Source organism: Strongylocentrotus purpuratus, unplaced genomic scaffold, assembly GCF_000002235.5.
Source record: "Strongylocentrotus purpuratus isolate Spur 01 unplaced genomic scaffold, Spur_5.0 spur5_scaffold_21, whole genome shotgun sequence".
Classification (NCBI taxonomy): Eukaryota; Metazoa; Echinodermata; class Echinoidea; order Camarodonta; family Strongylocentrotidae; genus Strongylocentrotus; species Strongylocentrotus purpuratus.
In genome coordinates this window covers 16,665,305-16,691,976 of record NW_022145607.1, presented here as the reverse complement: position 1 = coordinate 16,691,976, position 26,672 = coordinate 16,665,305, and the positions used below count along the sequence as shown (strand labels likewise).

General features: G+C 38.7%; 1 protein-coding gene across 2 annotated transcripts; it reads right to left on the bottom strand.

Moving 5' to 3' along the window:
- Positions 1-408: 408 nt before the first annotated feature.
- LOC100893377 (transcription cofactor vestigial-like protein 3) lies at positions 409-22,270 on the bottom strand. 2 transcript variants are annotated; one of them, XM_011682758.2, is made up of 4 exons: positions 21,573-22,270; positions 17,992-18,574; positions 11,196-11,732; positions 409-1,246 (listed from the first exon to the last, which is right to left on the bottom strand). In XM_011682758.2, exons 1-4 carry the CDS (start codon positions 21,648-21,650, stop codon positions 1,197-1,199), a joined length of 1,248 nt encoding a protein of 415 aa, XP_011681060.2. In that variant the 5' UTR covers positions 21,651-22,270; the 3' UTR covers positions 409-1,196. The 2 variants fall into 2 exon arrangements, with proteins under 2 accessions (XP_011681060.2, XP_030851405.1); XM_030995545.1 differs by having other exon boundaries at positions 11,206-11,732.
- Between the last annotated feature and the right edge of the window lie 4,402 nt (positions 22,271-26,672).

The following is a 26,672-nucleotide window of genomic DNA, read 5'->3' as shown; positions in this document are numbered from 1 at the left end:
AATTGAAGAAAAAATGTATAGTATAGACCAATGCAGCTATTTACTCGATATCTATACATTTTTTCAGAGCCATTTGAATAAAAAGAGACCAAATAAACGATGAACTAGATGGTGTATGACCGCATTAAGTTTTGATTGAGATAGTGGACATTCCAGCAGAGCAGACCAATAGCCCACGAGACCGACAAAGTTGGTTGAGTTTACCTTCAGTCCTCAGAAAAAGTTGTTAGAAGCCGTCAGACCGACATATCGGCCTCACGGGCCGTCGTTCTTGTGAACCGGGCCTCTCGTAATGATTCAAATCATATTTGCATAAATAAGTGTTGATGGGTTCTGAAAGAGTCATAAACTTATCTTGAACCTAAAAACATTTTTACTTAATTAATGCAAAAGCACCTTTTCCCTCTCATGATTGTCTTTAAATGACAAATAAACAATATCTCTTCGTTTCAAGAGGACTTTCAGGTACGACATTACAATCATTGTAAATGTAATATAAGAAATAATTTCATTTATGAGATGGTTTCCAGAGGCTTGTTGATCTTCAATTATTAAAGAGACGACGTTGTTTTCCTTCAAATCAAGTGGACATAAATATTGTTCCATGATGGGTGTGCACGTCTTGATGACGCAGGAGTCTCCAAGACCTCGGCTGAGTGATGGAAAACATCAGAAATTCATTTCCTCAAATATACTTTCGAGAGTGATCGAAGATCATCAGTATCAACTTGAAATGGAAAAACATTTCCACAAACTCCTTCTAAATTTATGTAACCTTGCTTCCGTCAGTCGTCGAAAGCGACGTCTCGTCTGACGTAACAACTTAGGCAACTTACGCGCTCGGAAGATCAAGGAATATTATCGGACCACTTCGGCAAATTCCGGCAAAGAGTAGAATTACTCTGATGACCACACACAAAGGATAACTTTCAGCCAGACTTTCGTGCATAAAAATGAAACAGTCTTCCTTCACTTTTTAAATTCCTGATCCGTCTCTCTGGATGAAATAATCGAAAGAGTTGTTGCAAGATGATGAGCGGCATTTTACAGAAAATTAACATAATTTGTATAAGCAGCATGCAAAAAGATTTCTTTTCAGTTTTTATCTGTCTGTATTCGGTAGCTCGATGTTGACTGGCAGACGTGGCCACGCTTTCCAGCTGATGACGTAGAGTTATAATGTCTAGGAAGGTCATCTAAAACCAGTAAACATCCTTGTTGGTTTCATGCGCGTCTATCGTGCTACCTGCAGTTAAGAAATGAAGAGAGAGAAAGAGAGAAGAAAAAGAATAATCACTAGACTTCTATTGATTTAGTACGATAAATGTACATAATTGTAGTTCACATATAGTTCAATAAAAAGCAGAAAAGTCATTGGAAGATCGAGCTGTATATAATGAGAAGAAAATGTAAGTGAGAGAAGGGGAGAAAGCAAAAATATGATAAGAAAGAGAGAAAGTGAGAGAGAGAGAGAGAGAGAGAGAGAGATGACGATGATGATGATGATTATGATAATGATGAATGGATGTATGGGAGAAGGGGAGAGAAGAAGGAGGAGGAAGGAGGCGAAGGAGGAGGAAGAGGAGGAGGAGAAGGAGGAGGCGGAGGAGGAGGGTGGGGCCGGGGGCTATAATGATCACAAATGGCGTCAATATTTATTGAAAAGTAGTTCATTCCCTTGAAATTCAACAATTTGATTGCGATTACGATTACAAGGATTGTTATCTACACTTATGTATGCCTCTCTTCCAATGCATACGGCTCATTATTCTGAAAAGTTGAAGGCGAATAATGTTATGGAAATTTTGGCTGCGGAACATTATCTAATCGACTTGAAACGAAAATGTTATTATTAGATTAGTTTTCTTTCTTTCATTTACTTTTTTGTTGCTGTTGGGGTTGTTGGATAATTTTACCAGAACATAGTCGACATATTCATGTGTTCTTCCCCCTTAGAATTCGCATTTATCGAGTGAACATCCCTTTAATACTGATAATCGTAAAGTGATGGTCTCCAGTGATAAATAATTCTTAACCTAGAGCCTATCATCATTGCATTGTTTGTCTATCTTTATGTGTCCACAGTGGTTCATTGACTCGCATGCGTCGAATGTTTACCATATTTCTCGGGTATAAAAAAAATAAGTGTTCTGTTGAAAAGCTGCCCATAATAAAACCCTGAAAACTCCGCCTGCAGTCCGCTACAAGCTGTCGTCGCTCACTCTCCGCTGTTATCTCGCCAGCGGGCGATGAACCCGGTTCTCCCCGCGTGCGTCGGCGTACAGAGTAGAAGGCGTGAGGGTATACAGCCTACAGCGCTTGGGCTCTCGGGGGAAGCAAGGGGCCGACGCACGAAACAGAATGAAGTGTAATTGTCGTTCTCGCGGGAGCTTTTGAAAAAGGGGCAACGTTATTTTTGATAAACTGCGTTTTGTTTTTCTACCCGAGATAGTAACCCGCAATTGTTTCAAATTTCGAGAACTATTGCATTCACAGCGAAATACGAGTCTCATTTTTCATGTTTTTAGTCTGCAATCATAAAGGGTTTATGACGTCGATAGCTTTTCAATATGTTTTGTAACTAAAGGGAGAGGTGTTATGAAAATGTCCATCCTGAATTTTTATATTTTTAGGGTTGGGGTAGGCCTATATAAGCTTAAAGTCCTTTCGACTTAGTAAAAAAAACAAATTCATATTATTATTATACAGAACATTATTTTTCATTATTTCAGTCAATTTTCTAAATACAGACTGCCTCCACTATAAAACACTTTTCATGACCACCTCCTGTCCCACACATAATTATGCCTGATGAATTCAGTTTCATTTCTTGTGCATCATTCAACACCTTTTCGTTAGCCCTGTCCCTCACTTCTCGGCTGGAGCCCCCACCCACCCCGTCTCTTGCATCAATACTTCTTTCTACACACGTTTGTTCTTCTTCATGATTTCTTCACATGACAGCAAGTCAATTTTCCTCCCATATAATCGCAGTTCAGAAAATTCTCGCATCATCTCACTCGTGTTCAATCTATACAGAATTTTCAATAACTTCATAAAGATGCATTGCCCTAATACTCTTATGCTGTAAATTAAAATGCCCCTACTTTTTATCAAAAATAAGACATCTCTCTCTCTTTCTTTTTCTTTTTCTTTTTTAAACTTTCTTTCTTTAATTCCGTCTGTTCACCCTTTCCTCCCACTGGTTATTTTTCAACTTTCCCTCCCTACATCTCAATGAACCGATCATCATTCTTTTGTACCTGTTTATTTATTTTCTTCTCCGTTAATATTCCTTCTACACCTTTACCGTGCCACCATCTAATCCCTGTATTCACCCGAACAAAAAGCATTATGTAATCCTGAGAATATTATTTTTTCTTACATTATCGTTAAAATATTATCTGGTTTAAATGATTTATAACAGATTATGTAAAAGCTAATAAACCAGTCACACCCTATATCCTAAATCAACTTATCAATCTTTATCAAAGCAACAAATCCTTCCATGTCCAATTTTAATTTGCACTAATTTTGCATTGTTCTATAGCTTCTGACAAAAATTGCGTTGGCTCAGACTGTTTGTCTGTTTTTACATAAGGGCCGCATACACCGTAATCACAATAATTTTTCTGCCACCCAGGAATATATAACCATGGCAACGACCAAGACTGTATGAGAAGTTGAAGAAAGGTGCATGACTAACAGCAGCGGTATGCAAATATACCTCTCTGAAGAACAAAGTCCCTGACCCCCCCCCCCCCCCCCACACCGTCAAAAAGAAGACAGAAACAAGACAAAGACAAAGAAGAAGGAAAAAAAAGAGGTGATTAAAAGTAAGTCAAGGCCGTCTGCAATCTGGTGTTAAAAACGGAGGTGTAAATGGGGGCGCGTTGTTTCAAATTATCGAAATTAAAAAACGGGTAACAAAAGAAGGGGAAGGTGGCGGTGTATATCTTTAGCGGAGTAATATTAGTTTTGTAGGGAAGGTGATGATGGGAAGGGAATGGTGGGGCGAGGGCGGGGGATTAAGGCAGTGATGAGGGATTTACTGATTGGACGTGTTCACAACTCATCGAAGAAGAATCAAGAACGGTGATGTAGTGTGGCGTAGCGATGTGTAAAAGGAGCACCACCTCCTAATCCAATGGAAACAATAATGAAATCTGATGGAAAAGGTAGTAGTGGAAGTAGTAGTAGTAGTAGTAGTAGTAGTAGTAGTAGTAGTAGTAGCAGTAGTAGCAGCAGTAGTAGTAGTAGAAGAAGAAGAAGTAGAAGTAGTGTAGTAGTCGTAGTAATAATGAAATCAATTATTTTGCTGCTTGATTTATATTTTAAATATGTCAAAAAAAAACAAGAAGGTATATACACAAAAGAGCAGGAGAGGGCCAATCAATGAACATGAGTAGCACTATCATAAACCCTATTGAAGCACTTTTCCGCTGTCTCACATTTCATACACTTAGTACCCCAACTCCACACCCACCGCCGCCAGTCCGCCACCACCACCATCATGACTGAACAACGCCACTGTAGCCAGCTACATGTCGAGAAAGATATCCGTTCCAGGAGGACAAAACATAAAGGAATAATCAATATAAACTCGAAAATCCAAAGAGTCCAAGTTTGGGCGATACGATATGTTTTGGTTGTGAAGTTTTTTTTATCTTACATACAATAATTGTTACACAATATTCAAATAATGACAATTATCATTATAAAAGCTATATAGGGCTATCTCAAAGAATGTTCAAGTACAGATCTATTACCCTGTCTTTACCATATGTTACTATATCTTACCAAAATATGTTTCATGTACTACAAAATGACATTAAGACTCCTACTTGGGTCTCGAACGACGAACACTTTTGGTAAATGCTCCTGTGACTAGACCACTAGACCACAGGACCCATGGACATGATCCACTTATATATTTCAGCCTCTGTTTGTCTGGTTCTTGAGAACAAAACTTGGAACTGGCCATGAGTAACCTCATGTGAAAAGATATTAAGATCCACACAAAATATAATCAAACAGTATTGATTTACGTTATATCGAAATTAATTCCATAATATAGTAATATAGATAATAGTTCCATGATACATGATCACTGTCTATCAAGTACATTCTGTTGCGTTATGTGAGGGCAAGCCCAAGTAATTTTGACCCATACGTTACCGACTACATCATGATGGCCTATGACTCTATTGATAAAACTACCACCGTGTATAGCTTTGATCAGGCGAAATATCAAGGAAAATTACTCTTCGATGTCAATTCTATTTTTTGTTATTCCATAAATGGGACAAAAATGACCAAATATTTGGGACTTGCCTTTGAACACTTCACTTAAAAACACCGTAGAACGTTCCATTTTCCTTCCGCCCCTTGTCCTATTCTCTGGCGACGAAAACGGAGAGAAAATGGTAATGAAACCAGACAAAATAATCGCAGTTAATTCCAAGGAGCTTGCTACCCGGATTAGTGTTACACTGATACGGTAATGTAATAACACTGATAGGTCTGTCTGATAAACTTCAACGAGATGACAAAGATACCTGTCAGCACAACACGCAATGTTGCCAATAATAGTGGGCCCATTCCCATTGTCACTTTTCTCCCCTTGATACAGCATGGTGAATATCAAGGGGTGGTGTCACCTGCATGTATATATTCAGTAATATTCGTGTTGTATCGCGGCGCTGTATATACATAATTATGCGTGTTTGCCGATATTCAACCATAACCTACTGAAAAGTGGTGGCAGCGGCGGGATATATTGTGTACACATTTTAACTAAATTCAGTATTATCGAAGGTAGCAAAAGTCTTAGGAGTAAAAACAAAATGTCCGCATATCCTGATTAATTGCACGATAAAATTCATAGAAACAGCATTGCTAAATAATTGTAAAGAATATTATACTGTGTATGGATATAACAATATTAATAATTATAACAATAAAGACGGTGCTTATAAAGCACTTACCAACGAAGTATCTAATAATTAAATTATTATTTCAAAATTAGTAACGATTTAGGTGTCAAATAATTGTTACAATACACACAAAAACACATCGACTTAATCGAACTTAATGCTCATCTTCATCCACAAAAGATAATTTATCGAACCCCACACTCTTAAAAAATAACGATTAATAAAAAAAATCGCAACATCACACTCAGCACACATCGACTGTTTCAAATGAATTATGTAGGCCTCTTCAAAAATTTAAGGCTCTGATAAAAGTACAGTGGCTGTAAACCCTAAATGGGACAGGTCGGAGTTAAATAATTTTGAAATCATTTTTCAAATAATTTACTAGAATTAAATAGAAGAAAAAAACGGGATAAAAAAAAATCAAACTAAACCAAAACACAATGAGCACGTGACATTAAAGGTACTATGTCCCTTTTGCAGCCAACCTCAAATAGAACTGATACAGGAATTGATGAATATGTCATGTATGTCCTATCTGTGAAATTTAAACGTTAGCAGTGTCCTCATATTCAAATTATGCAAGGAAACCCGTTTACTTGCTAGACTTCATTGTCAGACACTATTGAGTGACGGACTGGCTTTTTTCCTTCTTTGGTAATAACTTACATGAAAAGAGTTGTAAAGGGTACACGAGCCTTTGTCTACATCAATAACCCACTTCTTGTGATGGCCAAGATTAAATTGATTGAATCTTTGCGCAGCATAAAACGTATTACCATTCGGTACAATTGTCTGAAAATCAAGACTATTACTTTTGGGCTCTATAGCCCTAATATCGATTTGACAACTAATAGTCTTTATTTTCCCACGTGAAGACATTTTCAAGCCCCACCTTTTTTTAGGGAAGTTCTAAATAAGTATTATCTTTCAAATGCAGTTGGAATTTAACTTTTTCATTTTTTGGGCCTGCAAATGGGACATAGTACCTTTAAGGGGGAAACGGGACTTCCAGTAACACACAATGGGAACGGGCTCCAAGGGCAGAGAAAAGCTGGCCGGTAGAGCATCTTTCATCATTGGTATTGGTAGGATTATAAGATACGTTGCCAGTAAATCAATTTAGCTTCTTCCAAACTTTGGACATCAAGAACCCGATGAAAGTTTACCGAGATCAAACCAAGAACAATGATGTCGCATTTGCAAAGAAGAGATGGAGAGAGGGAAAATGGAGAATGGGGTAGAGATACATATAGGGGATTAGGGAGGAACAGAGAGAACGATTGGGTATGTCGGGAGAGGAGGGAGATACTAAGATATAAAACATGGGAAGAAAAAGAACACAAAGACGCAGACATACGGAGGGGGACAGACAGACAGATAGACAGTCAGACAGACAGAACAAGGAACAAACATAGAAAGATAAACGGATAGACAGACATAATATGAGACGGACAGACAGACAAAAAAAAGAGAGAGAGAGAGAGAGAGAGAGAGAGACAGACAGACAGAACAAGGAACAAACATAGAAAGATAAACAGATAGACAGACATAATATGAGATGGACAGACAGACAAAAAAGTGAGAAAGAGACAGACAGACAGACAGACAGAATAAGAAACAGGCACATACATGAATACAGAGAGACAGACATACTAGTAAGATAGAGAGGGAGAGAGAGACAGTCAGACAGCACAATCAGAAAGAGTCACAGTACACATGGAGAGAGGGTCTGGTAGAGGATAGAATAGAACCAGAGATGGGGCTTTCACTCCACCAGGATTGAATATGAAGGTTATCACGAGTAGGGAAATAGACAAAAATATAACATATTCTGGAAGATAGAAGAGACAGAACATTATTGCGCATCATTATTACGGAACGAGAAAAGGAAAAACAAAAAGATTTTGGTTTCCTTGTTAGACTAAAACGGTGTTTTGCAACAATTATAATGAAGAGACATTTTAATTCCTTTAAAAAATACCCTATACCAGGACCCATTGGCCATCCTTAGCAAATATTAATACGTTTTAACAGACCCTACAAATACGGCTATAATAGAAAATTTCAAAGAATAAACTATAATTTTTAAAAACAATAGCTAACTAGATAACTAAATTTAAAAAAATATATAAAAAAACATTTTGGAATCATAATTATAACACATTATTCTATAAATATAGACATTCACTCATAGGTTTTCGCCTTCTTTTCATCTCCTTCGACACTCCCCTCTCCCTCTCCCTCTCCCCCTCTCTCTCTCTCTCCCCTACTGTTCCTCAGACAGCCATAATCACCTTTGAATACCTGTGATTACAATTTTACATTGTTATTGACATTATATTCATCTCCTATCCACCCCACTCTCTCTCTCTCTCTCTCTCTCTCTCTCTCTCTCTCTCTCTCTCTCTTCCTTCTGACCCATTACTGCATACCTGTGATTACATTTGTCATTTTGACATAGTTATTGACTCCCTATCCCCCTATCATCAAAGCTTATTCAATCACGTCAATTTGTAAGGGGATAACCCTTCCCCATTTCTCAATAGTTCGTTTTTCTTCCCCTGGGGTTAATATTCCTCTTTGTTTTGTATACTTGAATCCCATTGGTATTTACCCTCATTCGCTACCGAACTAATGGTTATAGAGCGTTGATATATTCCATTATACAATACATTCCACGATATTATTGAGATATATTTTGTGCACAAGATAATGGTTGTTTTGTCTATTTTGCATAGGAAGTTTACACGTTTTTTCTACAATTGGAAAACGGATTTTTTTTTCTTCCCCCTTGGCATTCCGTTGCATTGAAATATGAAAAAAGAACACGAAAATATATTGAAATGAATAGATTCTCGTAAATTTGGTTCTCAGGTGTATTCACAGTCGCTCGGATAATGCATGGTGCTAGAGTAAATATACGCTTTTCATGGTGATTTGCACCACCATCGAATTACGCACACTACAAAGAATCTAATTAAATCATAATGGTTCAGAATATATTTTCAGGCACCTCCTGACAAGAGATGTTGAGGGCTGTCAATTCCCGAAGCCATTTTTTAAATACACATTTGGTTTATATTATTCATCAGAATACAATTCAACATATTAAGTGCAAAATATATAGGTGTCCAACAAACAAATGAATCTGTTTCTCTCTGTTTCTCTCCATCTCTCCCCCTTTCTCTCCCATCTCTCCCCTCTCCCATCTCTCTGTTTATCTTTCTCTCCCCCCTCTCTCTCTCTCTCTCTTTCAATATCTCCCTTTCTCATCTAAATATCTACCTTTATACATTTGCTATCAATTTGGACCCATATCTAGCTAGATTTGTTTCTATCAACCAATCTATCATTATATCTCTGTTCTCTTCTTTCTTTCATCTGTCTCTAGATCTCCATTTATTATCCTCTCATTTCCCAGCTCTCCCCTCTCTTTCTCTCTCTGGAAAATGACAGCCACCTTCCTGGGCCGCCATGGCCTGCACCTCCCGGAATTTCTTACGAAACAAAAATGCTTTTTAAGTTTTAACCTAAAATATGCAAATTCAAATTTAAAGGTACTTTAATTCTGTTATGTAAGTTGTATTAATATAATAATAAATATATAGCGCAGCTTTTATACAAATTAGATTCAGCTGCGCTGGTTCAGAGCTCCTTTCTTTTTTCTTTCTTTAAAAAAACAACTAAATTCTACACAAATAGAATCTCTCGATTGAACAAATATGTTTTTAATTTGGATCTGAAGACATTGGCAGATGAAGAGCCTCGATTTTGGATTAAAAGAAACTTTTAGAAAGAAAACAGCAGATTGACGTGAGAGTGATATCGTCAAAGGCACTTGATAATGTGCTTGAAGAATGTAAAAAAAAACATAACAAAATAGCAATTTTGAAGTAACGGATTCGATATTTAGATTGAATTTGTATGAAATTTAAGTCAATAGGTTCTTCTGCAAATCTTGATAACGTTGAAGTGCCTCTTTTTTTATCTTAGAGTTTGAATCCTTCACTTTCCAATTTCCCCTCAAAGTATTGCCTTTACATTATCCTCAGTCATAATTAGGCCTAAATGAGGTTTACTGAGATAAAAATAATTATCCTTTTATTTTCAAATCAGTGCTGAATAAAAACGAATCCTTGGGGGTAATTTATATGTGGGCAAGTACTGGATATTTTGTCCCACACGTTTAATGACTACGACAAAGATTTTAATATACCTAGGGGGTGTTTCACAAAGACCAAGATCGACTTAGTTGGACTTAACTATGGCAGGCCATTCATGCCACTGGTTGCTCTCACCATCGGTAATATTTTTCCTTCAATAATTAACTATCAAAAAAAGCTAAATTCTGTAGATTTGCGACCACGATTTGTACGTCCCTTGAGAAACCAATGCCAGGAATGGTTAGAGGAAGTACTGGCATGAACGGCCTGTCATAGAAGTCCAACTTCATTCTATTTTAGTCTTTGTGTAACACCCCCCCCCCCCCCCACCCTTGGACAGCGTTTAACGAAACCGTCATGAGTCCAAATTTGTTGACATCTTATTGTAACATGTTGTGATGTCGGTGGCCTTGTACTTAAGAAGGTTCGTGAAATGGCGCCCCGACGAACTTAGTTTGTTAGTTTGTTTTCCCTGACTGCTAAGAAACCATGTGTTTGCTTGTAATTAAGCAGCCAGGGTATCGACGGCTTTTAAGTCCTTTCCGAAGTACTTGGTAGTGAGGAGTAATGCCTTACCAAAGGGCACTATAGCGCATCGACTTGGTTTCGAACCAGAGACCTTCCGGTTACGAGACCACTGAGCCATCGCGTCTGATCTTAGCTTGGATCAGCCCAAATATCAAGAAAAACGACAGTTTCATTATTTCTGATGTTCTTATTACAGATTTATAGGCTAGGATTCTTGGTAACGCCTGGGACACAGAATGGCCTAAATAAGCTACCTGGTACTTGACCCTGGACAAGTCATCAGTGTGAACACAGGGCTGCGTAAGTAGGTCATGACAATAGGGTGCTGTCAAAACTAAAGGGGCTTTCACAATAGAGTTTTTAACTGTTTAAAAGTGTTTAGTCTTTCTGGATCTTTGGTGGCTTTTATCCTTATTCATAGTGTTCATAGTATTTGTGGTATTCATCCACAGAAATAAATGAATGAATTTAAATGTTCAAATGAATGAATTCAAAACTAATGTTCCAAATAATTTTCATGTTAATTTTATTGAATCAATACACTGGTTATCATTTCACGCTTTACCTGACTCAACTGTATATGACGGTGCCTCTGTCGTTGATTGGTGACTATGAGGCGTGTACGTCGCCGGCCATTCGCCCGTCGTCGTTTTCGTAAAGTCACACTGACCCGGTATCGTCGGCAGCCGCCCCGGTCTTACCGAGGGCTGGATGAGTAAGGAGCTGTACCGCGGGCTGAACGCGCTTCCCGGCGACACGCCGTAACCCAGCTCGTGCAACCCCGCGTGATGGTGATGCGCGTAGGACGATTGGTGGTGCGCGGGGAACCCGTAGTGCCACGCCTCTGCCTGCTGGTGGTGCATGGAGGCGGCTCTGTGGTGCGCGTGGTGGTGCATGGTGTACGAATCGGCGGCGGCCTGAGCGGCGGTGAGGAGAGACGACGTTTCGTGGTGCGTTGAGGTGCTCGTCTGGTACATAGGGTTGAGGTGCATGTTGTTACTGTTGCTGTTGTTGGTGTTGCAGTTTGTCACGTTGCTGTAGAAATTGGAGTTCCAGAAGGACGGTGGAAAGCTACGCTTACACATCGGCGTCGGTGGACACCCTAGAAGACAGAACGAAATACAATGACAACATTTCACCTACCATAATTTCGATTGATGAACAAAAACAATTACCCACAATAACCATGATAACCATAAAAAACGGATTGCAGTAGTCCCCAACGAAGACGTCTCCAAGATTGTCTGCAGGAGGGTGGGGGGGGGGGGGCGCTTAAAATGTTTGAAAACCGTGAGGATGCCGTAACACAGACAGCGCCAATTTCATGTTAATTTTATTTTATTATAGAAGGACTGGGAGGGGTTCACCTATTATCTCCCCCTTAAATGAATTTGCCTGACAGGTTCACTGTCTATTATGAGTTTGATAGAAGTTTTAGATGAATCTCAAAAAATATTTAGGAAAGCATCGTGAAGGTAAGCCAATTAAAATAGAAGGTTACCCAACATATTTTACTAAGGTGACATTTTTGCTCCGGGTTTTAATCGTCGTAAGTTTGCTTCTAATGTAAGAATTGACCGAAGATTCCACCTTTGGAAAACAAATATTAAGGCAATCCGTCCTCGAATGGCAGTTAAAAACCTTGCCTCACTATATGATATGGATGCTGTCGTAATAATTAGGCGGGTAATTGGGCGATCTTATCAGGTTTACACATTTTATTACAGTGGAGCTGAAAATGGGGGCATAGGTGCCTTTAAGGTTTATTTTCCTTGTAGTCATAATTATATGATATAAAAGTGATCAAATACATTCATTGGAAATGAAATTATGCAATCATACTATAAGTTAAAAAGACAGTGCAAATATTTGATTTACTGTGACTATCTAAGAATAAAAACACAATCAATGTGTCATCTTAAATGCTTGGTAAACACAGCAGGGATGCGTGAATCAAACTGATCATTAATCTATCACTCGCGCCTCCGGCTGTTCGACGGGAAACCTCAGGGACAGTCCCCCGCTAGCTTCGGCATGTGCTACCCGCTACTTTCATATCTCCCCAAGACGAACCTTAAAGGTAGGGATCTGTTAAACGTATAAATAAATAGATCTGAACTGTTAAGCTCAATAGCCAGTTGAACAATTTCACAAACGAATTATTTGTTTTTCCCTTCCAGAGTTCAGCTGTAAATTATCGTAAGCAGATTTTACGATTTATATAATTTAATTGGTCACCATGCATGCAGGTTCTAGCTTCCTGCCCATATGCAGGACGCACGGTAAGCCTCAGGAAAAATTGTTTCGGGGTGGTTAGGAGTTAACTGTTTTATTGAATTGTGATTTAAGACAGGGTCGGATCCACGTAGCGATTATTCCGGCCCGGCCCCCCCCCCCCCTAGCCCCCAAAACGATAAAAAAAAAATAGGATAATAACGTAAAGTTAACCTTTATAAAACAAAAAACAAAAGCGCCCCCCCCCCCCGCTTATTCGCCGGCCGGCTGAGTCGGCACTAAATTTTGTATCAAGATTTGGCTACCCCCCCCCCACCCTTGACGCCGTCTGGATCCTCTGCAGGCGCGGATCCACGGGGGGGGGGGGGGGCTGACGGGTCAACAAAAAAAGAATTAAAAAAAAATTCTTACGAATTAGGTGAAAAAAACAAAAATAGTGGTCTCACCCCCCCCCCCCCCCCGCTTATTCACCGGCTGACTGAGTCGGCGCAAAATATTTCCTGAAATATTTCCAAAAAAAGAGTGCCTCCTACCCCCCCCCCCCCCCGCTTATTCACCGGTGGCTGAGTCGCGACTAATATTTTCTCACGGATTGGGCCCCCCCCCCCCCCTCTTCCCGCCGGCTGGATCCGCCACTGATTTAAGAGATCATAACATTCTAGTAATCGGCTTACTTCGAACCTTCGGGGTATTGCGTCTGGTCGGGTGGTCATGCGACATTTCATCATAGAATAATGCAATAGGGTTTTTTCACAAAGTATAGGGGTACATTGGACCAGAAAATGTGTAAAATTGTGAGGGGTTAAGTTCACATTCATTACCCCCGACATTTTCGTTAATTAAGGAGCGTGTTTTCACAAATGTAAAGGTCGTTTAACGCGACCTCCCGACCCGACGCGATGTCCCGATGAATCGGAGTAAGCCCTAGTAATCTGGTCTGTAATAACAACCTTTTACTTCAATTAAAGCCCCAATGTTAACATAATTATGTGATTTTACAGGAAGAGTTGTTGTTTTGTCTGTAAGTTTGTTTGTGTTTTTATATAGATCACGATACAATAGACTTTCAAAATCGATTCAAGGGCGATGGTATTGCCCTGAAGAAAATCGTTCTTTCAAGTTTTCCCGTCCATTTAAAACAATTTTCATTCAATTTCATACTTTTTTTTTATTCAGTTTCGACACGAAACTTAGTATTAAATCTTGCACATAATTATCATAGTCAAATTTGTCTTTGATCACTCACTTTTGATCTTTGTCCAATCAATTTCATCATTTTCCATCCAATTTTGTCAAAGTCATATCTAGTCCGTCATCTTTGGCTGCCAATGAATAAAAATACATTAATCAATTTGATCATAGTCAAATATGTCTTTGATCACTCATTTTCGATCTTTGTCCAATCAATTTCATCATTTTCCATCCAATTTAGTCAAAGTCATATCGAGTCCGTCATCTTCGGCTGCCAATGAATAAAAATACATTAATCAATTGCGTCATTTTGCAAACCATTTCGTCAAAGCATCATTCAAATTCGTCATTCGTTCGGTTTAAGGATTTTGTTTCGCTTTGTCTTTTCAGTTCTCCCTGGAAATTGCTTTGTGAATATGTTTGAATATCTTTCCTAAACAGAGTAGGTACGTGCTTATTCATTTCCATCACCATCAGAATCATTCAATGGAGTTCTTCATCTGTTTGTTTCACATTCTTTATTTGGGTTATATATTGATTTGCCCAGCGTTGATCATAATGATGATATGAGTGAGCAACAATACAAGTCAATCAATTTTATTAATGACATAATCATAAATACAATGCCACAATTTGTATTTTTATAAAAGTAAGATATATCGATCTCATGCTAGGAAAAATCAGCTTTTGGAAGAAAAAAACCCATGTTATTTTCATTTCTCTTGTCGAGAACTGTCGAGTATGTAATATGTCTTCGTGTATTTCATTTCATTCATGGAAGAAAAACTGTCCGTGCACCTGTAAATTTAAACATGACTTTGTGTATTCATTATTTTTTTTAAATATCTTATTGCAATTTTAAGGAGACATATTATTATTTTAAAAAGTATCAGCGTTGCCCTTGGGAGAATTTTAGTTCAATATCTTGTTTATGCGACAAATTTGAAGGAAATTGTCTTGAAATATTATTGATTGTACAAAGACGAATTTGATTATTACCTTCTGCAGCGGACCGCCAAGTGAGACGAAATCGAATGAAATCTGACGAAAATGAATGGAAAAGTGTTGAAATTGATTGACTATCTTGGGTGACAAAATGACTGAATTTACTATGACGTTTTGCACGATCCTGGATTCCAAGAACGAAATTGAAGTGCAAAAAGATAAATTCGAATGAAAAAAATTAAATGGACGAGAAATCCTATGATAATTTCATTCTTGTGATGTTCGCATATGATGATGTACAAAGGGTTGATGTCTTTAGTTGAATTTCGGCAAGTCTTTGCGATCGCATTACTCCTCTATGAGATTCCGATGTGAATGAGAAAAAGTGTAGTTATAGAATTGGTATGAAACATTTTAATGTTTTAAAAAAAAATGTAATACGGAACATGAAATTCATCACGATGGTATGTACATGTAGGTTTATAACCTTTCATCTATTCACCTCGACAGAGATTGCAGACCCAGATTTCTACGTGAGCAAAGTGTCTGCTCCACTTCTTATCTGCATGAATTATGAAGAAATATTTGAACGACACCCAGAGTGATGAACCAACGGCATGCTTGCTTGTGAGGCATGATTGAAGAATTTAATTTATGGCACAAAACATGTTCACTTTTATACCTCAGTCACAGTGCCGAACCGACTCAAGAACGACTCCAAACTGACTGTTTATTTTTCTTCCATTGAGGGTAATGTAATTGTTTGCTCGATCTGTTGAGTCGTTGCGAAATTTTCGGCGCGATTTTCGCATTTGAAAAACACCCCCCTCGAAAAAAATCCTGCGTACGCTACTGGCTGTCGGTCTCGTTCATGTGACTGAGGTATAAGGCGTAGGGGAAGGAGGTGGGTAAGTAGGAGCATGTAGCTAGCCGACCCTATACCATATATTCGGGCAACCGTCGTTCAAATTTAGGCAACTTTCATCAATTATTGTATCATAATTGGGCAACCATCATCTATAGAGCAGCGACGTGGAGTTTTTGTATTTTATAAATCTCATCCAAAATAATAAATAATACCTTTGTCCCTTTCTCTCTTGCATTATTCGTCTTTTTATTTGCTTATTACAGGCTGGTCGTGACTGCATGTGAGGTCTATCATACCGAGTATTATATTTCCATTTTCACTTTCATTGTTCCCCAGAACAAGATGGGTGCCACTTTCAATTACATATTATGTTGTGTATTCGTTGGGGGCGTACTATTTTGACAAGCATGGATTGAATAAAGGGCTTGTAAAGGAAAGAATGAAACAGTGCCCCCCCCCCCCCTTCACGAAATGATTCAGAACGACTAACTTAATTTTTGTATTTTTAATTAATATTTCTCTCTCTCTCTCTCTCTCTCTCTCTGTGTTTGGTTGGGGGTAGGGGATAAACAACATAACAAATTACAACAGCAGTAACAACAACAAAATAATGATCAAATCATTTACAATATTTCAATGTTTCCCATTATTAATCATCTGCTCGCGAAAGCACATGTCCGTGGGTCAACAATACCCTGCGTGTGCTTCCTGCAAATCACGATGTAAGAATATCATATCTGGAACCAGGTACTAAAAAGACAGGGTATCATTTCCAAACATGAATTCATATAAAAAGTTTAAAAATCGGCAGACTGACAACAGATTTATGTCCTTCCCCTTTCATTGAGTACGTGCTCCTGTTAAAACTGCCCATTTATCAGCCCCCCTCCCCGTTAAACGCCCCACTGATCCCGCTACATGCATAATTTATGGCCGGTCATACATAGCGGATGATTATTGATGTGAACTACAGCTTCCGTGCTCACAACCACTGTGATAACGGTTTAATAAACTTGTTAAACTTTACCCAAGATACAATGTATTTTGTACGAGTGTCAAAATAGAGAGGCTGTTCGCGCAGACTAACAAAGGAAAACCAATGGAGGATGGAGGATGGAGGATGGAGGATGTGTTTTGAAGAGGAATCAATTAAGAAGACTGAATAAAGATAATTATGAGCTCGAACAAGAAAACACCGAAGGGATTAAAACGAAGATAGTAAAATAAAGGTGAAAATTTAACTATAACTAATAAATGCAATAAATCGTTTATAATCAAAGTGCCCCCAGGTCTATACACCAAAGATTTTTTTTCCATTTCTTTTCATAGCGCGTGTACCATAGCAAATATAGCCCCCCTCGGCCTCTCCCCGCCTCCATCCCATTTCAAACCCCAAACCACTACATCTCTTGATCATGTTGATTGATCTATATATGATTTCTGTAATATATATGGATCGAAAGCTTTTTGCAAGATTTCCATGTTTTTACATCATTGTTTGTTTAAATTTCCTGAACTGATTGAGAAAATAAACTCCTTTTGATTAAAGAGTCATACAAAAGTCGACTTAGTCACTTTGTGGATTTTTACCTGTATTGTAGTTTTCATCTTTTATATTTCAACTAATTTGTACCCAAGCACTCTAAACAATTTATTTGTTAATACCAAATTCACCCCAATAATGATTATAAAATATTTAAAAAAATACTGACATATACTGGAACCCCGCAGTATTCGATTACTCTAGTATTCTTTCTCGTCTTTAAATAATTTCTATTTTTATCTCGCCGCCGTCCTTCAGTAATTGTTTAATTTGTTTATCCTGGGGCCGTACATGCATATAAATTTATACTTAAATGAGATGGAGTATCTGCGATTATGTTACAGAGCCAAACAATAACATTCTTCACCTCTTCCTCCATATATTTTTCTCTATTTTTCTCTTTTGCACTTTTGCACCCCTTCGAGTGGCGCCCGGGGCACATCCCCCGATCTGCCCCCCCCCCAGATACACCACTGTCATTAATCATTTAAGACTGAGAACAGACCAGTGAGTACAATAATATCCCCCCCCCCCCCATTTTTTCTTCAATATCAGTAAAACATAATGTTTAAAACTTACCAGTGCTTTTACTTGGCCAGTTTGTGTTTTCTCGTCCGCTTTCACTACTTCCATTTTGGTTGCTCAAGTCACTACTATTCATTGTTCTTTCTTTTTCAACACTTTCCTCCGCAAAGGTACTTTGATGGCTCAGTGAGCGGCTAAAATGTTCATCCACTATCTTGTCCAAATCACCGGAGTAGAAAGTAAAGATAACACAATGTGAATTGACATAATCTGCTTCAGGTGCGGGGTCCTTGTCGCTGCCATTACCCGATTCCTCCTCCTCCTTTACACCGAGTGCAGAGGATGTCGTCGCGAGAGATGACGGCGTGGAATGCAACGACGAATGCCCCGAGTGGCCTTGAATGCTACCTGCGCTTGCCCCGCTGCTGTGGCTCCCCACGCTGCCGTGCCCCGTGTAGTGTGTCGCCGTCGCCGCCGCCGGGTGGTGGTGGAAATGATGATGGTGCGGGTTGGTGGTGGTCGAGAAGGCCGAGAGGCTCGGCGTGTGCGATGTCGCATGATGGTGGCTCGACGTCGAGCTGTAGTCCACTGCCGAATCAAGTCCCATCGCCTCCTGCATCTTGTAGTGTCCGAACTTCTGCAAGATGATGGAAAAGAAATGTCATTTGAAAGCCGTTTCTCTGCATATCCCTACCGGCAAAATACTCCTCTCCAAACTACATTAAGAGCTCTTAGAACCTGTATACGCAGTACGTTACGTAATCGCATCGCGTTGAAATGATGGTTGAGGGGGAGATTGATTCTCCAGTGTTGTCAGTATTTCATCGTCCGTTTCGAGATGACAAACTTAGCACGCTACACGCATCCCTGCCAAAAAAAGAAACGCCTGGAATTTCTTTTCAATTTATTGAAATTAACAATAGCGTATAGCAGGTGCCCGACATTGCACAAATACCAGGCATTCTTCGCTTTCCATGAATTATGAATGGAAAACCCTTGACCTTAAATCGTCAACCTTTTTTATGCTAATTACAAATTTGACAGTGGCTTTTTGATAAGTTTCTGAATATTCAAGGCAGGCAGCTTCACATCAGTGTAAAGTTTATATCCGTTATGCAAAATTTACAAATTGAAACAATTAAATTTCATTACGTGAGATGTCGTTCTTGAAAGTTTTGTTAAATGTTTGAAAATGGAAAGATTCATTCGTGAGATACAGAGAGCGAAACATCGAAATACAAAAAAAAAAAAAAAAAAAAAATTCTCGAAAAAAGCAGGCGTTCGAGAGCAACAGAAGATAGATATATACTAAAATGTGTAGCCTCAGCACGGAGAAAGCAATTACTAGCTTCCTAAGTAAAGGTCGCTTGTCATGTTTATGTGCTGTCGATAATCATCTCGCTATCTCTCCTCTAATCGTATTCAATATTTTGACAAGCATAGCCGTCATTCCGTAGACTGAGCATCGCAACAAACATCGAATAAGATCTCTTCCGTTATGTTACTGGTATAGAGACGAACATGAGATGCAAACGATGTAAAATCTACATGTTAATATGCAGTTAACAATAAATTATTAATATAAAGTATCTTTTGTACCAAGTTAGTGTTGTATATGTTTAAGTACGTGAAAAATTGATTTGGTATCTGAAATTATTCAACAGAGGCCCTTATTCAACCAGTCCACCTTTTATTCTTGCGTTACGAAAACCACACACACAAACAAAAATCAAATTTAAAAGGGGTATCATAGAATATTTTATAGGAGGAATTAACTCTCCGTATAAAGTTGGCTTTGTGCACCTTGTACATGTATTGGAAGAAGACAATCAGAGAAACGTCATATAACATAATGTTTCTATAATATTGGTTTGCATGGACAAAGTAAGAGAAAGTTATTATTTTCGCTGTGTTCTGTTGAGAATAATGATTTAGCGATGAGATGATGACATCTAATAAAATGAGAACTTTTCCGATATGTTTTGCAACCAAATTATAGATTCCCCTTTTAAAAATATCTGATAGTAATTTAATTGCCTTGTCAACGTATATTTTATGAATGATTATCCGATCACAAAAAATAACACTATGATGCTAGGGGCTATATCATTGTTATGCTTGTTACTTTCAGTATGTTTTCCTATCCATTTCATGTTTTTATAATGGTTAGTTTTTTTAATGTTTAAATTTGTATTTGTTTGAAAGGACTTCCTCATATAAGCCTAATCATACGGATTTGCAGAAGACAGCCTTCTTTGCTTAATGTATAATCTTTACCGTGAATGAATATACTATTCAATTTAATTAAATTCAAATCAAATGAAATCAATTCCTCTAATCAATTCATGTTGCTCGCCTTTATGCTAATAACGTAGGAAAAAGAAAACAGCCCGCACGAGGCAAGATAAAACGCTTTTCCTTTTTATTGCTCTTTTTTAAATTGAGCAGTAAAATGTTTCTTTGACTTCCTCTCTTCAAGACATTGATTGCTTTGAGTGGGACTTGAACAAATAAAAACTAAGTGGTGAGAACAATGCAGCATTAACACATCTTATGTTTGATTTCTGGGCATCTACAAACTAACTGAAAACGGAAGACAAAAGCTGCAAAACCAGGCCGCTAACCCGTGGACTCTGCCGTTGTATATCCCAATGGCGTATATATTTTCCTTTTCATTTACGTAAATTGATTGAGTATCTATACAAACCCCCGTTAAATTTTGATTTTGTTTATAATTCAGACTGGTACCTTTGACTTTCTTGGCCAAATGAAGTGCCCCTTTGATTAGAATTCCTTATAACTTAAGCTGATAGATGAGGCTATATACCCACGAGTCACGAGTGCGCATTACTTGGAGTAGGCCTAACTATGATATCAGAATGATTTAGGACAACTTGACATCATCTTGGGTTTTTTTTAGCATGAAGTCTGGAATTATTACAAGGCACTAGTAAAGGCACAAATATTACAATACCAATTTCAGCGATTTTTGCGGCCTCCGTCATCAAACTGTCAACGCTTTCTCAAAAGATTCCAATCTGTAGGCCTACAGGCTACAGGAGCTGTATTTTGTTTCATAAATTATGATGCCTTTGAAAAAAATCTTTTCTTGCAGTAGTTATGTATTTCAATATGTTTATGTTAACCGATGTTATGGTGTAAAGTACTATGCAGAGAACTAAATCATAAGTATTATGCGCTTTACAAATTGTACGTAATTATTATCAATTTATCATATTACTTAACTTCGATCTAGGTATGCTAGATCTGTTGACTCGGATTGAAATTAGTTGTTGAAATATAGTAATAACCATCGGACACCTTAAAAAAAAAATCACACACGATTTATCTTCATAATTATTATCACCACCCTACCACATCCATAATCACTACCACCTTATACAATCACAACCACCATCACAAACTACAATACCATCATCATAACAACTACTTATACCACCACCACCACCACCATCATCATCGCCGTGACTAATTATTATCATCATCATCATCATAACCACCACCCAATCACCACCACTCTCATCAACATCACTATTATCACCACCATCATCATCAACATCTCCACCAAGTGTTACCACCACCACCTCCACCATTATCATAAGCCTGATAGTTACCTGTCCAAATGGTCGTTGGTAGAACGGATACTGGTAGGGCTGATACGTGCCCTGGTACATGACGTCCAAACAGCTCATGATGTCGGTCAAAGAAGAAAGACGATCACGAACACGACAATGTTAACCCGGTGATGTCGAGTGGTTTGAAGTCCTGCAGAGTAGTGTTGAAACTGGAAGACGATTGTGAAAGTGACTTCCTAAAAGGTCAACATTTATTGAAATATGACAAACGCAAATATAGTTATCAATTTTCTATAAAGTTAGAAAAAAATCATCCGTTTGCCGCCATGGAATTCGCTGTCTCCAGACGTAATCACGAATCTACAAAAAGTACATTCATGGAAATGCTGGTAGTTTGCTCAAGAAAGTACTGCTTTCAACGAAGTCCTTTGCGATGTTTGTAAACTTTTATAACAATTCCGGCTTGCAACCTTATTCATAAACTCTCATCTGCTTACAATAGTCTTTCATCAATTCAATTGCGTGACAACATTAATCCATGGAGACCACATAGGGTTACATTACCAACGTTTCGAAACGACTAGATGGAAAATGATGATATCTTCTGTCAGTGGTAATTCCAGAAAACCGTCTACTCCGGGTGTTTAATGCCGCAAAACAGTTTCAAAATCAGTGACTTTCGAACCTCCAACGTGCGATTCTGTGTAGTTTAAGATGCAAAAATCGGCGGGAACTCACTCAACAAAACGATTGGATGCATGAACGGTATATCCATGAGAAGATGAGAGCATAGGATGTCCCAGGGAACCTGAGGATGCATTCGATGCTCAAAACAATGGTCGTTTGTCTCTAAATATCATGATATTCGATCGAGACTGTCTTAGGTGGCTTCAACGTTTATCAAAACTGGGGGCTGGAATCGAAATGAGGTTGGAAACATTTGGAATATGTGACGCGATACGGAAAAATGCTAAGTGCAGGGGTAGTGATGTTTCGTAACGAAATGATGACTATTATCTACGTGACGATGATGGATGGCCGTTGAACATTACCCATCCCACTTTAGCGATTTGTCTGGAGAATTATGCTCGAGATAATCTCAAAACTGGTGGGGATTTCTCAGTAATTTCTGGGACACGACTGTAGAATGCAAGACATGTGAGGGTCTGTTACGCGATATGACATATGAATTCGGAACGACGACGAGCGACCGCGAACAACTTCCGCGGCGAGACGGCCCGCTGAGTGGATGACAGGTTTATGAACTTCACTCGCGTGCTCCGTCAATCTCTCTCTCGTGTGTTATGACCACCCTCATCCTTGGCTGTACGTTCTCCTCACTGGTCCCCTTCTCTCTCTCTCCTCCTGCTGGTCTTTCACACTGCGTCCTATCTTCCAAGGATCGGAGGCAGCTCGCCTCGGATACAGGGACGAGTGCTTAGCGCAGTTGCCTTGACACGTCTAGGAGCAGAAACAAATATCAGGCATTCTTCAAGGCGCTCTTAGAATTTCCTGAATACAGACGACAGGTCTTGCATGACAGCCAACAGTTTGTCTGGTAGCGAATGTTTGTTTATAGGCCCTACCATTATCACCGATTATCTTTTGTGATGTGCTCCTCATCCGTAAAAAATTATCGAGAGGTGCTTAGTGTTGATTAATTTTTCATCGAATTATAAGTGTGTGTTTTAAATATAGTTTCAAGGATGAAAGTGAAAGAAACAAATTTTTAAAGGTTTGACTACAGATTATTTTTTTTTATTAAAGTCTAGAAGGAAGACTGATTGATGTGTTAGAGGATGAATCTTTCCATCTCTCTCCCGCTCTCGGCCCTTCCTCCCCCCCCCCCCCCCCCCCCCGGGGCCTCTCTCTCTCTCTCTCTTTCTCTCTACTCTCTCTATCTGTCTTTCTGTATGTCTCCTCCTACTTTTTTCTCCTTCTCATTCTCCCTTTATAATTACATTCAACTTTCGCTTTCTGTATTGACTTTCCGTCTTGTCTTGTCAACCCCCCCCCCCCCCCCCCCTCCCTAAAAAAAATTATCCGGGGATAGAGACATCAAACAGTTAACTGATCTTCCTTATGTTATTAAATGGTGTATAATTGCATTTCCAGGAACATGAAAAAGTGCAACTATAGCAAAGAATACAAGAAAAGAAGGGGAAGATTTTCTGGGTCTGAAAACAACCAGACTTCGAGGTGGTCATCCTCATGATGGACACCTCTCGGGATCGGTCACCTTTGTTTACATTCAGTCTATCAGGTATAGATTAGAGATGCTTGCTGTTTGGCAAGTACCATTTCGTCTGACATGGGACATCCCAGTTGACCGACGGTTCAAGAGACCGAGTATGACAATTCTGGAGGATCCTCAAATAAAAGTCTCGTAGGCTGTCGGTCTCGTTTGCTGTCGGTTACGTTGGCTGTCGATCTCATGGGATGTCAGTCTCATGGGCTGTTAACATCATGGGTTGTCGGTCTCTTGGACTGTCAGTCTCTTCGGGCCTTCGGTGTCGTACGCTGTCAGTTTCATGGGCTTTCGGTCTTATCGAGTTGTCTTGTCTTGTCAGCTGTCGGTCATCTGAAATCTGGATAAGCATGAAAAGGATGGACATTACGATCAGGGAATCCCATCCTCGTCGACATGGCCTATGAAGGGGGCACAAACTGGTGTCACGGGGGCACCAATTTGGTTAAATAATGCAAATTTAATAACGAACAAGGCCGCTGCAGGGAGGGGCGTCTAGGATGGTATTGTATCATTTTATTGTATTGTTGCCCTCCCCTCTCCCTTTATTTATCTTCTTCCCCCCTCCCTCCCTCATAATTCGAGTGAGGGGTACGTGTCCACAAGCCTTCCAACATGTAGCTACGCCTACGGTACTGAGGCCACCCGGTAGCAAGAAGGAGTAGAAATCTGATAAAGGCTCATTTTGAAGCAGTAACGGTAGGCCTACACAAAATGCTATATTGGGAAATATTCAATGGTTTCAAAAGATAGCGGTACAAATCCAGGTATGAAAGAGCATCACGCTTTTATAGCACGAAATAATCTACAAATTTAGAGATAAATTAATTTTTGAACTCTACATAAATTTCCGCATTAAATGCAAATCGTCGATATACCTATACATTCAGATATTTTTGTAATAGTATACATATGCAATAACATTATTACAGATCAGCTTTGATCACAAACCAATAAGTTATTATTTTTATTTATTCACAGCAGAATTTTCAACCAAGTCTGTGCTGGTAGACAACGAGTGGCCATGAGTGGCCAGTGATTTATGAGTGTGATTGGCGTATAGGGCGCGTGTCTGATGGTACCGATTGCCTGAATATGGGCACCGCCCTGACCCCCTGTAGGGTGTCGCATTTGCACCCCTACCATCAAAGTGATTGGCATCCGCATGTCCACAGTAGCGGGTGTGATGTATTTCGTCATGGCCTGTTATCAATAATTATTTTGTCGATTGCGTGTTCGCATTATTTAGGAAGATTAGATGTTCAATAACCCCAATGTTTATATTGTTCACCAAAAAAAAAAAGGGCGGACACGATGTAAACACGATCGTGTAGACTTCCAAGAAATCAACTAAATTGCTAATTAATTACCCAGAGCTATAGCTTATGTAAGTCTTGTTCGGATTTCTATTATTATTTCCGCACAGTTAAATAGGCAATGTAAAATGCTATCGAAATCGATTTAGAATACGATCGCAAATACTTTCGAAAAATCAACTCAATTCGATTTCAATCGGCTTGTCAATCACCTTTTGAAACGTGCGAACATCGCAATGACGTATTATGTAATCTGAACATGATTTCTATTTGATATACACTAGGGTATTGACATTTCACTGTAGATGATTTTTCGAAAGTCTTTGCGATCGTGCAGTAGCTGTCTAATCAAATAATTGTTGAAGCTGATTGGTTAAGTGCAAATGGTGTTTTCATCAGCGCAGTAAAACGACGTTAAGCTGTTCATTGAAAATGCACAACAGACTATCTATCAGTTTGTCGGGTAAGAAAAATGAAATGAAAACTCCTTTGAAATTGATAATCAATGTAATTGTGCGTTTGACAAAAAACATAATAAAATAATTTAAATTCAATGGGTAATCGCGTTCATCTCAGACTACTGTATGGTATTGCATCCAAGATCACAAATTTTGTGTAAAAGCAGTATCTATACCCAATAGTCAATAGTCATTACAAATTGCTGTATAGATTTTTCTTTGAATCTGATATCACAATGTTAATAGGATTTTGAAAAACGAGAGAATAAAATGTTTCATTTCATATCAATATTCACAACTTTGGGTAACTCTCAATTGATTTTCTTTGAATTAGGAGGGACGTCTTGAATTGCGTTTGTGATCTGTCTGGTCAAGTAAGTTAACCCATCCCCCTTTGTGCGTTAATTGTCAATCGCCACTTACATTGTTAGTGTGGCGCGAAAAGTAAACTCAAGAGGTAGACAGATCAAACAATGACGGGACAGACCTGTTCACATCTGAATATATTATTCGATGTTAGAAAAGGACAATTACAAATTCCCAAGGTAATATGAATTGGCTAAAATATGTAATATAAAGTTTCCCTAAACATGATAAACACTTCTTATTGACCTGCGACATGTTTTGTTTGTTCGTTTGTTTTGTTTACCTGGCCTGTATTCTGAAGTCTGGTTTAAGTTTAATTTCTAGTCTAAACTTAAACCTAAGTTTAAAGTTACACCTGAATTCAGAATACGAGCTCCTGTGTCCATGAAATGCCCTTATTTTTGTTATTTATTTATTTATTTATTTATTTATTTATTCATTTTTTTGCATTCATTTTTCTTTTTCTTTTTTTCTTTCTTTTATTCATTTTTTCTCTCTCTCCATTTATTATCATTTTTTGTGTGTGTGTGTGTGTGTGTGGGGGGGGGGGGGGGGGGGGGGTGACATGCGGGGTGTTCCCATCCCGTGGTTATCTTCTTCTCGACATGTATAGCCTCAGAAATAAAACATACCAGTGGGGCATGCTATATAACAAGTCCCTCCCATTTGACACTAGTGAGTATTCGATATACATGTAGCAACAATATTTAATGGGCAATTAATTGATAAGATCAGTAAAGGAACCTAGGAT

Bases quoted from the DNA above. Each gene is read 5' to 3' on its own strand.
- LOC100893377 (XM_011682758.2), bottom strand. From the start codon at position 21,650: ATGAGCTGTTTGGACGTCATGTACCAGGGCACGTATCAGCCCTACCAG. The intron at 11,733-17,991 runs GTAAGTTTTAAA...TCTGTCTTCTAG, and splicing joins CTGGCCAAGTAAAAGCACTG to GGTGTCCACCGACGCCGATG. The intron at 1,247-11,195 runs GTAAAGCGTGAA...TCTTAACTGCAG, and splicing joins GTCATATACAGTTGAGTCAG to GTAGCACGATAGACGCGCAT.